Below are 13,904 nucleotides of genomic sequence, written 5' to 3'. Positions count from 1 at the left end.
TGCCCCCGAACCTTGAGATTTTTTTGGTTCAGTGGTTAAAACACTGGATTAGCAACACAAAGCGTTACGTTTATTAGTAAGTTATGAACACGCAACCTTCCGATAACGTCCTGGTCACCATTATGTGGCGTACGGATTACCATAACGTGGACAATGACTGTCCAGGTCGGGATTGAACCACGGACCTTTGTGATGCTAACCCAGTGCTTTAACCACTGAACCAAAAGGACCTCAAGGTTCGGGGGCAAAGTTAAGTTATGTGCTCTCTGACTTATGCTACAATCTAAATAGAAGGGATGTTCTTACGAAACGCCATATTGTTACATAATAAATGCATTTCTCAATAACTACCTTTAAGTACCGTAAACACACAATGAGTTTGTACAATTTTTCAGTCATACTGATTTCATTTCACAAATAAAATTGAAATAATAAAAACAAAAATATTATTTTTGTCACCAAAATATAAATAAATAAAATAAATGGAAAGCATTTTTTTGGATGAAAAATTTTGGAGGTTGTTTGAACCCTATAAACCACCCCCTTGCGTACGGCCCTGGTTTAAATTATAGTTTAAAGCGGTAACAGCGTATGTAAAAATGGTATGTAAAACCTTAAAAAGCATCGCTCATTATTGCAAATAAATCAAGCTAAGTTATACACAAAAAACGAAGGGGCGAGAATTTTTCAGAACACTGATCACACTGTAGTGCAAATCTAAAAGTTAGTGATTTTTTTTTTTTTTTTTTTTTTCAGTTCTGCAATTACGTAAAGAGTTCCTTAAAAACCCTATTTTTTTTTTTTTCAGATGCTTCTAAAATCTGTTAAACGAAAAAGTGGAAGCTCTCCTTTTCAGGGAACATAGTGCTCAGTGATCTCAGTGATACTAATAAACTGTAAAAAAATTTTTGAAATTGACATATTTGAGAACAATCAAAAACATTATTTTCAACTTATTTTTTTTTTTGCAAAAGACTGTGGGAAAAGAACTAAAGCACATATTTCAAAATGTTGCATATTTTTTTAAAGAAGAAAAAATATCCTTTTAAATAAAGCAAACCGCAACAAAATATGTTCTACTGTTCCTGAGATAATGTACGTTAAAGATTTTGACGAAAATCCAAAGTGAGAAATCGTGACAGGACCGCCATCTTTGGCGGCCTGTATCTCGGCCCAGGAATTTTTCAGGCAAAACAAAAAAAGAAATATTTCGTAATTTTTTATGAATTTTAGCATATGTAAAATTCAAAATTCTGAGACCATGTTACAGTTTGTACAGCCCTTGTTGATTTGACATGGATTCTACCATACACATTTTGAACATAGAAAATTTATTTACAGTCCAATATAGTTAAAACGTAAATAACAAATAATATACTGTTCAAATTGATGTGACTTGCAGCACCAATACAATTCCGAGTACGAGTCACCACCGACTATGTACATCGTATCAAAACGTTCAATGAGATTTCTCTACAAACGGCTTGAATCTCATGCCAAAGAATGTCTATATTACGGGGTTTACGTTTGTACACCCCGTTATTTACTGTACCCCATAAGAAATCCAGTGGTATAAGGTCTGGAAACTCGTTTGGCCCCTTGCGTCCCATCCACTGGCCTCACAAATTTTAATCAAGGTCAACTCGTAGGTCCCTGTGATAGTGCGGCCTAGCCTTGTATAGCGGGAAATCCTAATATGTAACTTTGTAGATCATTAAATTTTCTATGGAAGTTCAAAGTGTGTATACATTTTTTTGAAGCTCTCGGTATATCAAAGCGATTGAGCTTATTTTCAAAGCTGAAAGTTGATGTTAAAATCGGATTTGAAAGTTAAACAGGTAGATACAAAAAACATTATGAAATCAAAATTCACGTTCACTTTACCCAGGCCAGGAGTAGAATTTCAACAGTGAAACCTGTGAAATTTCAACAGGAGCAGAATATCAAGTCTACGTTGAAATTCTGCAGTCTTAAAATCGAATCCCCACTCAAGTTTTATCGTCTGGCTTCGCACAGTCTACCTAGAAAATAAATGTTATGTCAAGTGACGCGTGTTCAACAATCAGACTTGAACAAAATAAAAAAATTCAAAAAAAATCAGTAAAGTTTTGAGGCAGATTGCGGAAAAATAACCTAAAAAGAAACATTTTAAATTCCCCGATTACAGGAAAAACCTCAAAACAAAAGCCAGAACTTTATTTGTTCATATTCGAGAACAAAAAAAAGTAAGATTTTTCTTCACGCTACATATTTTAATAAAATTATTGTTACGGAAAGTAAAAATAAAGCACTGAATAATTCGAATGGAGGAGAGCCTTCGAAAATTAGGGATTTTATGTCGGAACTAAAGTATCATAATTAATAGCTTTTAATTGATACATCCGCTAATCATTATCAAAGGATTATGCTAAGTAGCCAAACATAAAGACTGGAAAAATACGAATCTATCGATATCTGGTTCGATGGTCATTTCACTGGTGTTCGAGAGAAGTAACTCAGACATAGATATATACGCTCAGTTTTTAATTTTATAAGATACATGCTATATATATAATCCAGTTATCTTATAAATAATAGCACTATACATACGGAATTGGAGGAATATTTCCGATTTTGCTTACTTAGTTGCGTTAGTATTTAAAAGGAATATTGAACTCTTCTGATCTTTTATACTAGGAAAGCTTGAAAAATCAATTCGTTTCACGTAAACACACATTTTAAACTTTTTAAAACTAATTTTATTGTTTTGAGCATGTGCAAAGTAGAAACGCATCAAACGTTTCTAGATCAAAAACAGTTGACCATTGGAAGAAAACTGCCAAGGAGAAACGTCAGTTTGACGCACGAATAGTAAGATATAAAATTGCTCTTTGTTGCCGCAACTACTATTTGCTTCATAAGGTAGCTACTAATCTTAAGGTAGCTACTATTTATAAGATAGCTACTAAAGTGGCTACTAATCATAAGGTAGCAAAGTTGATCTTAATGTTAAATAATGTTGTGCCCCAATGAAACGGTGTCTCATAGTGGATAAACCAAATATGTTTAATTTCCTGCGTTTTAGCCTGTAAAACAGTTGAATTTGATTTTGTTTTTAAAATTTAATTACATACTTTAAAAATAATATGGAGACTAAAATTCATTATCAAGAAAGTTCGTTTTAAAAAATCTTGACCGTGTTCTTTAACACATATAATTGTAAAAAGAATATGTAACTACATCATCAAGAACCATTTTAGCAATTTCAACATCTTATCACGGGAAGCATGAGACTGATAAATGTATCGTTTTTTCCAAAGTGCAGTCAAGTGCCAATGCTTGGGACAGTACCCTAACTTGCGACATTTTGCTGAATCTCGTTTTGAGGCTTATACACCTGTTGGGATTTCATCAGTAATAAATAAATGGTGTTAAAGAATAAATGAGTAGTTATCTTATGCGGCTATGTGAGTTGAACCTAGATGTATCAGCTTTATGGGTTATTTTTATGACTTTGAAAATTTCGAAAAAAATATGCGATTTTTCAAGTATGGAAATAATTTTGGTTACCTACGCTAACTAAGCAGCATTAGTTTGAATTTGTTTCACGATTCATCTCGGCTATGTACCTGTGCCTTATTTGGACAAATTCATTTCCACCCAACTAATTCAGTTGAACTTATTCATAAATTTCAGAAATTGCAATTACGCTCCAAACTTGGGACACCGTTCTAAGTTAAGATATAAGGTATAAAAAGTGGGTCTATAAAGAATATTGATTAAATAAATTGTATAATTGTATTTTAAAAAACGTATATATACAAAATTTTATAAAATGAGGACTATTTTGATGACAATGTGTCGTATCATAGCAAGACAGAACAGTTGTCATTGTTAAAAAAATTGAATCTATTGATGAACAATAGACGTTTTGCCAAAAGATAACTTTTATTAGTTCTAATTTTAATGAGTCAAAGTATAGATGAGGCTAATTTACTTCTAGTGAATTTCACGTATTTTGAAGGAAAGGAAGTGAATGAGAATATGTGAAAAAAGGAACATGGAGAGCTAAAAATAAGCTGTGTTGATAATTATTTCGGTTCACGAATAGGGGGGAAGGCAGAAATATTACATTTAAAAGAATTAAGAAGGCTGGGGAGACATTCAGTGTTTTCAGTACAAGTGTACAATCTGAAATCATTGGAAGTACACAATATCATATTATGTCAATCTAATAATATTTTTTCATTTATTTATTGGATTGTAAAATAAACTTCTTTAAAATGATTCTTGGTGTCCCAAACCATTATCTATTGCTGAATACTTAAAAGATCAAAATAATAAGTGTCCTAAGTTAGGGAGGGAGGTCCCTAACTTGGGACATTAAACATTTTCTTGTTTTAATTTTTAAAGAGACATATCTACATATTTATACCTTGTCCTGAATTGAAGTACTAAGGCACATCCTAAAAACAGAATTTTTCGTTCCAATGGAAAACATGATTAATATGCTACTAAAGGTAAAAATTCAAAACTTCGTCTACGTTGTGATTCAACACTGGTTAAACACAAAGTAACATTAGAATATGAGCTAGCATAGGGCTTATTTATTGGCTATAATGATGAAGAAGGTTTTGAACTCTGGCTGCTTAATGAATACCGCCGTAACTTTCAGCCAAGCGTGGAAACTTAGTTAAAAATGTAATTGAACTTCACCCTAACTTTGCAGTAATAGATCTTCATGCGACAGACCATCATGAATGTTACTAATTATAAAGCAGTTTTGAATATTTAAACCTAAATTAATTTAAATTAACTTTAAAAAGCAGGAAACACTTTATAGGTGCAACGCAGCAAACAGTAACTATGACGTCAGCATCCGAAAGCAAAGCCCTAGATGTCGAACTTTGTGATGTTATCGAGTCTGAAAACAATTTGATGGCAAGAATCTCAATCAACAGTTCGAGTTAGCACTCAAATTTTCTACATTAATATTCAGAGATCTTGTGAACATTCTACCCCGTCTTGGAATAGCAATTACTTGGGCTAGAAGTTTGTAAAATGACAGAAAAAAGAATTGTCCATTCGGTATAAAAGCTTAAAGATAAGTTTTGAAACATTAATATTTTTCTCCAACTGATTTTTTTTTACAGTACAGAATGCCTTGTTTATGGAATTACATTTTTATATTTAATAAAACTTTTTCAGCCTCCACCTTGTCTTTCACAATGCCAAAGGGAGAAGAAGAAAGGCGAAAAAGCGAGACTGAAGAGGAAGCGTCATCGAAATCAGAGCGAAAGACAAGTGTCGAGTCATCAGCAGGTTCGACACTTGAAGACAGAGATAGAAAAGAAAGTGTTTCCTCAGCTAAGCTTACCGGTTCCTTTTTATCAATCGAGTCCATAGTAACAGAAGAAACAGGAATTTTAAGCGACATTAAGCTACCGGAGATTCAGACATCTGAAACCTTGCAGGGTGAGTTATCAGCTAGTGGTCTTTTACAACCACCGGCTCCCGAGAAGACAAAAGTATCTCCAGTGAAAGAATTTTTTTCCAACATTGCTCAAAAGTTTCATTTGAAGACTCCATCGAAGAAATCTCCGCCGAAAATATCTCCAGAAATTGAACAATATGTACCAGGTCAAGAATTGATGGAAGACTGCCTCGTCAAACTTCCATTGAAAGATAAGAAAACGCAAACAGAGAAGCTGACCGAGACTAGGAATATTACTCCAAGGAAAAGAGCTGCGTCTTTCCTATCGCCTGAAACATACGAAGAAGTTGAAACATCAACATCGCGATCCACAACAGCTGATGAACGTGATCTCATTACGCCGTCCCCAACTCCAAGATTAGACGAATCTAAAATGACGTTAGCAATAACAGGTTTCGAACCAGCTAAACCTGTACCAGGTCCATTTCAAAAATTGAGAAAACTTATAGGACTTGAGAAGGAGGAAAAACCTATGATTTCACATCAAACTGCCGTGAAATGTGAACCTGAAACTGAAGCTAAGTCCACACAAACAGCAAGTATACCTATGTCTGCAATAACTATGGAAGGAGTGCTAGTTTTAAAGGATCTGAATCGTGGATGGGCATCAGCAATTTCAACATCAGAAAGCGTGGACTACACAGAATGGTCTCAGGGCACTTCAGAGCATTCCATGGACTGCATATCTTCAATGAATGCGGATACTTCTGGTTCATCTCCTGTAGAAGTTGAAGCCGTTTCATCTTCCTTGACTGGTTCTGAAGAATCTCTCCAGCTGAAATTTGAGCGTGCAAACATAGGAAAAAAACCTATGTCCAAAAAAATGCCTAATCCAGTCCTAGAAATGTTGAAGCATGAAAAAACAGAAGATATAGAAGACGAAGCTACATCTAAAAGTCCCCGTAAAAAAGAGTCTGAAGACAATCTTTCTAAATCACCATCTTCATTTCAGAAACAGGATATCGTTTCAGAGACATTTTTTACTGCAACAAATCGGGACGAAGTGAACGTCGATGAAATTTATGAAGCTAGTGGCAGCGCTGCTGAGTCGAATGTAAGAGATACTTTAGATCCAAGTTTGAAAATCGTGACAGAAGAAATGAATGTTGAAGAATCTTCTAATGAAGGTAGTAAATCTTGCGGTAGTGTTGGTGAGCCGGACATGAAAGATCTTTCAATTTCAAAAAGCCCAGGTGAAAAAATGAATGTCGAAGAAGCTTCTAAAGAAGCTGAATGTATGGCGGCCAAGGCAGATAAAAATGTTTCTATTTCGGAAAACCAAGATAAGGAATTGAATGTCGAAAATATTTCGAAAGAAGCTGATAGTATGGATACCCACTCAGATAAAAAAGATCTTTCAACTTCAAAGAGTAGAAATGAACAAATGAATGTCGAAGAAAATTCCAAGGAAGCTTGTGACGCTGCCGCAAGAGTTTTTCAATCGGATGTTACGCTTTCAATTGTTAAAGACCTTGGCGAAGAAAAGACTATCCAAAAAACTTCAAAGGAAACTAAAGAAGCTTGTGGTGGTGTTTCTCAGTCAGATGTAAAAGACCTCTCAATTTCAACAAGTACCAGTGATAAAACCAAAGTAGAAGTAACTTTTAAAGAAAATAAAAGTGTGGTTACTGAGTCAAACAAGAATGATCTTCAAATTTCATTAAGTTGCGGTATAGGAATGAATGTCGCAGAAATTTCCAAAGAAGCAGAAACTCTGGTTGTCGAAGCAGATGAAAAAGATTTTTCAATTTCAGAGCAAAGTGTGCAATTTAATGTCGAAGAGTATTCTAAGCAAGCTAATGAAGCTTCCAGCATGATTGCTGAGCCGGAAAACTTGTTTCCAGTTTCAAAAGGACTTGACGAAGAAGCCAGTGAAGTATGTGGCAGTCTTTCTAAGACGGATGAAAATGATCTTTCAATTTCAACAAATCGCTGTAAAGAAAAGAATGTCGAAGAGGTATCTTCTGAGGAAGCTTTAGTTTCTGAGTCAGATAAGAAACTTCTTTCTAAATCAGAAGGTGAAGAAATGAGTGAGGAAGAAAATTCTAAGGAATCTGGTAAAGTTCATAGCAAAGTGACTTCGAAGGACATTTCGCTCTTAATTTCAAGAAGTCCAGACAAAGAAGTAAATACCGAAAAAACTACGAATGAAGCTGATGAGACCGCCGACAAGGTTGCCGAGTCAGATATTTCGTCAACAATTTCATATAATCAAGAAGAAATGAATATCGAAGGAACTGCGAAGGTGTCCAGTGAAACTACTGGCACGGTTACACAATCGAGTATCTTGTACTCAATTTTAACAGGTCAAGACGTAAAAATGAATGTTGGATATGCTTCTACGGGAGCTAGTGAAGCAACCGGCAGGGTTGCTGAGCTGATTACTTTGTTTTCAAGTTCAACAAGTACAGACGAAGAAAAGACTGCCGCAGAAGCTTCAAAGAAAACTAGTGAGGCTGCTGGAAGTGTTGCTCAGTCGGATGCTTCGCTTTCAATTTCAACAAGTCAAGGTGAAGAAATGAATGTCGCAGAAGCTTCAGAGAAAATTGGCGAGGCTGTTGGAAGTGATGCTCAGTTGGATGCTTCGCTTTCAATTTTAACAAGTCAAGACGAAACAATGAGTATCGAAGAAGCTGTACAGGAAAGTAGTGAAGCAGATGGCAAGGTTACCGAGTCGGATCTAAAACATATTTCGTCTGTTGGCATATCTCTTGATGAACAAATGGATACATCGTGAGGTGAAAGGGTGGTACAAGCAACAGTGGAAGTATTAATAGATCATCTAAATCAAACCGAACGCTTACAGAACTCAGAGAGCTTATTTTATAATAGACTGTCTGTTTTTAGATTTTATTTCTTATGCTTTTACATGATTTTAAATTTTATATTTGTCTAATTAGTGACTTTATTTTACTTACTGAGTACCTATTTTTGGAGTTGTAATAAATGCATGCTTAAAATATTGACTGTTGTATGCTGTAAATATTGACTTATTTGCTTTACCCTAAACGAATTTCTTGTTCTTTAAGATTCTTTGGATGCTTTTTTCTTTTGCAGTGCAGCAGTTTGAGTAAAAAGTGTATAGCATCAAAACAAGTTCAGTTTATAAACTTTTCAGAAGAAATCAATTTATCATAATTTGATCCTTTTTCTAAAACATTCCTCCAAAAAGTGATTTGGAACAAATCTCCATCAATTGGATGGAAAATGTGGATCAGACCAGAAAAAGGTCGAACCACTGGAATAAAGTGTAGAATACTGTAGCTAAGAAATAGCCGCTACTTTTTATGCTGGTAAAGAGGCCACGCCCGTTGGAAGATTAATTTTAATGCCAACTAATGAATATTATTTTTAAATTATCACTTTCCAGACTCCCAGTTAATTAATTTTCACTTCTATTTGCGTGCATCGAATAATGTGAAGCATTGCACAAAATATTCAAAGTACAGTTGAATCTCTAACGACTTTTTCAAGGGACCACAAAAAATCGTCATTAGTAGAATGTATCCTTAAATAGAATGCTCTTAAAACCACAGTAGAGCCTCCGGGACCGTGAAAAGCCGTCTTTAAATAGAGAATCGTTCAACAGAGCGTCGTTAAACTGAGAGTCAACTGTATTTAAAACACAGTGCATATAACTTTAAATGATCAAATTTGTAGTGCAAAGTAATGAGTGTCCGTAATAAAGGACTAAATTACCAATTTTACAATTACAGAACATGAACGAAAATAATATCTCGAATAAGACATTTGATCACATCTGTTAAAACCTTTCTAAGGCTTAGGTAAGGACAGAACATTGTGTATGTATAGAAAAATAGAATCCAGCCCCTCCCTCACATGGGGGGGGGCTAGTATTGTAGGCTATTTTGTTTCATATTTGAAAGCTTGAAATGATTTTCCTTCACGGTGCTGAATTGAAAATATCATTTGAATATATCACTACAGGAAAAAAATCTCTTTGCCTAGATGAAAACAGCTACCATTCTTAAAGTTTCAGGAATCAGAAAAACATTTTAATTATCTTTTAAAGACTTTGTCTTTGTGTATAATATTGCGTTGAAATTCGCTAGTACGAAACCAATTTCGATGGTACTTTCGTAAAATGCTACTACTGTTGAACTCGCTCATAAGGAGCCCCAATTTTTCAAGATCTCGGATTTAGCCATAAAGTCAAATGTTTGGTTGGTAGTGTTAAATCTATGGGGAGTATAACTAACTTTTAACGAGAAATACTTCCGACACTAAAAGAGGAAGGACATTTTACTTCCGCCGTTTCGTCAACGATTCCGTCCAGACTTCCAGTTAAAAATATATATCTATCAATAAATTGCACACAACTTTTTTCGGATGCTAATCTTTCCCACTTTATCTTAGGCACCTTTTTCGTGCTTTTTATCATTAATTCCATTTGATATAAAATTATCAATATAAAATCATTTTATTACAGTATCGCAGTTCGTGTGAGGCAACCTATTTTGAAAAAAAAGTTTATACCTTAGATGAAGTATTAACTAGGTACACAAGATACCGCTTCCATGGGTAACCTAGACTTCTGAGTTAAAGGAGCAAGATTTTGAAAAGCGCATGCGCGCAAACAACTTTTGCAGTTGCTTACGAGGATGCAAACAACGTTGCATCCACTGGAGAATAAAGTCATAGATCGTAGCTTAAGTAAACTCTCGTCCGCCATCTTGGGGATAAATGCCGCTTTTTTCCTATGTCAGCTATAATGAAGTTGCGTGTGAGGCTTTTTGATTGTTGTGGATTAATATATATGGAGTAAATAAGAAACCGCAATCAAGAATGAAGACAAGCTACTTCTAGCAGAGTTTTGTTTGTGTGTGTTTGTTGACTACCACTTCATAAGAATTTTTCGAACAGTAATTTACCCGCTTACTTCCTATAAATTGACACAGTACTGTTAACTTGTTCAACCATTTTGCCGTCTCCAATTATCTTAGTGACTACTCCTGTAGTTATACAATCCGTAGTTTTACGGAGCTTTAAACTGGTGTTTTTGAAGGTGAACAACCTCAGAAAGCTAGCAATTGCATAATAACAGTTTTTCAGACAGTAATTAACCCGGTTGCCTCCGATGAGTTTTCAGACAATACTGTTAAATTCTACGACCTAATTACTGCTTCCCTCTTTGATCAAGCTTCTTGCAAATCTCAGAGTGAATTCAGTTCTGTATTTACTGTGTAATACTAAGATAAAGACTGAATAAAAGAGTTGATAGAATTCATGATCGATAAAGAGTGAATCAATGATCGATTTGATTGACACTTGACTGCTCCCATGTTCATTAGAACGAAACTTTAACATATGCAACATAACATTAAAATTGTAGTTTATTGGGAAACAATTTCCTCTCAAAACAAAGCAAGTAAAAATCCGTTCCAAAAGCACTTAAAATATTGGCAATCGTTGGCACATCTAAAACAAAATTTATCAAAACACAAATTTACTTCTGTTGTGAACGAATTATGTTAGCAAGTGTGTAGTTTCATAGTTTTTCTGGGCGCGGGTGGGGGGAGGCAAAGGGCATCAATTCAATGCAATTTATAGGAAATAAGATTCAAAATACGAACAATAACACATATTTAAATTATGTTTTGAAAATGCAGTGGGTCATTTGCCTCCCCCCCCCCCCAACCATATTGCTTAAATGACGGGTCTGTATGTAAGTAAATTGAAATTGAGAAATAGGGATGTCATGAAGATAATCTTATAGCTTTCAACAAGAACATTAGTAAACAATGAATAAACTAAAATGGAGCGGGTAGCAACGTAATGCAACTTTGAAACCATGTTATTTTAAAACAAATTCAGCATACTTTTAAACAAGTAGTAAATTTTGATTTCTTCGTGGTAAAAAAAAACTCAATAAATTAAATATTTGGTTGGAGGCAGTTATTGAAAGTGGTAAAAACATTTGGCCCAATTAGTCTAAATAGAATACAGGTTTCTTGAACCTTTGGTGAAGCAAATAGTTTAGCAAAATGAGCAATAATTGGAGCTAAGGTAACTACTGAAGTATTACACCTTAATTCCCTACAATGGGAAAGTTTATTTATTGCCGATTAAATTCTAATTGCAATCAAATCATTTGTTTTATTAATGTCATCAACTTATCATGATTTGATTAAAAACAAGTCCCGATAAATTACCATTTGGTGATGACAAGTTGAGCATTAGAACTTATATTCTGAACGCAAGAACGGACTAGATTCTTAACCTGTTTTCAACCCTGTTTTTGAGAATTCTAAACGAAAATCAACGTAAGAAGCAGTAAAATAATGAAACGACTTTTCTGTCGAAAAAAAAAGTAAGGCACAAAATTTAAACATTTTGTTTTGAAGAAATAACGTTAAAAAGGGAATTTTTACTCAAAACAGCTAAATTGCCGCTATGTCAATACTTTATTTTAACTAATATTTGATGAATATTAGAAAATCCATATTAAGTACTATTGGGTAGATCAACCAAACAGAATAGAACTAGTGGTCAATCTGCCATGGCCGACTATTGGTAATGCATAAAAATTCAGTACCCAGTGGTCACCCTCTAAAAATAATTGAGTCTAAGAAGGAGTTTATTTTTTCATTGAAACGTTATGCTATACAATCCATGAAACCACAAACAAAAGCAAATTTACAGTGTAACGAAAAAAAGAAAGGGCACTTAACATTTAAAGATAATGTGTCTTCTTAACAAAAAAAAAAAATCAGCAGAATCGTAAACTAAGATGATGGGCACACCACTAATAATAAAATGACTTATTACTACTTAATAAAAAGTGTTTACAACTTTATTGTTATTAGATGATAATTGGGGACAGGGGTAAAAGAATGAGGGAATGAATCATATCCGATTTTGAGATATAAATATTCTATTTATAAGTTGTTTTATGTCCTTGTGGCTGGCTACTGGAGACTAGCCGACTACTGGAGCACTTACCCTATATCAAAATTGTTCCAGCTAGTGATTGGTTGCTCATGAACTGCTCTGCTCCCTCCAATCACCACATCCGGTTCACCAGGGTTGGTGCGGTGGTGATTGGTGGGATTAAAAATAAATTAATTGAATAATGTTATTTTCGTTCTTTTGAGTGAAATGCGCTATAAACTAAACAATGATCAACGTGAATAAACGAAGAAAGGAAATGTATGAACGTTGACTTCGTTTTGGTAATGTAAAAATCAATGGACACTGCATATCCTTCCAAATCTGCAGTTCTTGAGCAACGACCAAACATGGCGCTCAAATGAAAAATTATGTTATATATATATATATATATATATATATATATATTTAGGAAGGAGGTGACATTTGTATAAATCAGCTGAAAATGATTTATATTATTTCAATTTCAAAAAAAGGAGTTACAGACAAAGCGTTTTCATGAAACGCATTGCTTTTTTCACGAAAATTCCCTCGAGTATGGGCGAGGAGTCATTAAATACAAAAGACATATTTTTGTTCAACTAATGAGTGTTGCTTAGTTGGAGATAACTTTGTAATCCTCATATATATTATAGCCAGAATCTCTGATCGCGTAACGCTGTGACGTCACCATTAATGAAGTTATTTTTTAAATGAATTACTTTTCAATTGAGGATGTTTATTGGATTTCGCATATATTTTTACGAAAAAATAGCTTAGATTCTTGATATTTCTTTTTTCTACTAATGCCAATTTTTTTGGCACAAAAAAGAGTTAATGTACTTCGACCTCGCTGGTTTTTCCAGAAAGGAACAATTGCCCAAAATTCTGCGACCCGAAAATTCAATCATCAAAACTTCCCAACGGGCAGTTGCTTTACTCAAGTGAAGAAGCAATTTTCACCCGTCATACCTTGATGGGCTATTTTCTTGCATTAATAATTTGTAAATTTACAATTTTACTTTGAATTAGCAATAATAGTAATTCAAGTAATGTAAGCAGTTCTTTCTAACTAAAGAACAAAATTTAAAAAAAAAAGGCCAATAAAATACAACTTTTAAAAGAGTTGAGTTAATCCCGTGAGGATCTCGGGATACCACGCGATTGGTTCCACACAATCCTGAAATTCCGTGCAATTGAAATCGCTGTGGGATTTAAACCAACAAAAGGTTCCCGTACTTTCATTTAAATGACAGAAAATATGTTCAAATATTTGCAAACAGTTGGATCTTAATCTCAAACAAATCAGCTGATTCCAGATTGAGAGGGATTAAAAATGACCCAGGTCGCACCCTGAGGAGGTACCCTACAATATGACTTGCAAACGTGCAAGACTGCAAAATAGATTTTTTTACATTCGTTCGTAAAACAAGGTTCTGAAGGTGAATCTCGGTGCTGAATTTTAAAAGCAGTGATTTTACAAAAAAAAAAAACTGTACCACTTAGAACAAAAAGCAAAAAGAAAAAAAAATCGAAACCCTGG

The 13,904-nt window shown here is 34.3% G+C and overlaps 1 protein-coding gene across 1 annotated transcript; it reads left to right on the top strand.

Moving 5' to 3' along the window:
• The first annotated feature begins 5,207 nt into the window (after positions 1 to 5,207).
• Positions 5,208 to 8,210, top strand: LOC129225026 (uncharacterized). The gene has a single exon (XM_054859572.1). The coding sequence runs from the start codon at positions 5,208 to 5,210 to the stop codon at positions 8,208 to 8,210; it is 3,003 nt and encodes a 1,000-aa protein (XP_054715547.1).
• Positions 8,211 to 13,904: the final 5,694 nt, after the last annotated feature.

Source organism: Uloborus diversus, chromosome 6, assembly GCF_026930045.1.
Source record: "Uloborus diversus isolate 005 chromosome 6, Udiv.v.3.1, whole genome shotgun sequence".
Taxonomy (NCBI): Eukaryota; Metazoa; Arthropoda; class Arachnida; order Araneae; family Uloboridae; genus Uloborus; species Uloborus diversus.
The sequence above is the reverse complement of the archived record's forward strand: the minus strand, read 5'-3'. Positions and strand labels throughout refer to the sequence as shown.

Bases quoted from the DNA above. Each gene is read 5' to 3' on its own strand.
- LOC129225026 (XM_054859572.1), top strand. From the start codon at position 5,208: ATGCCAAAGGGAGAAGAAGAAAGGCGAAAAAGCGAGACTGAAGAGGAA.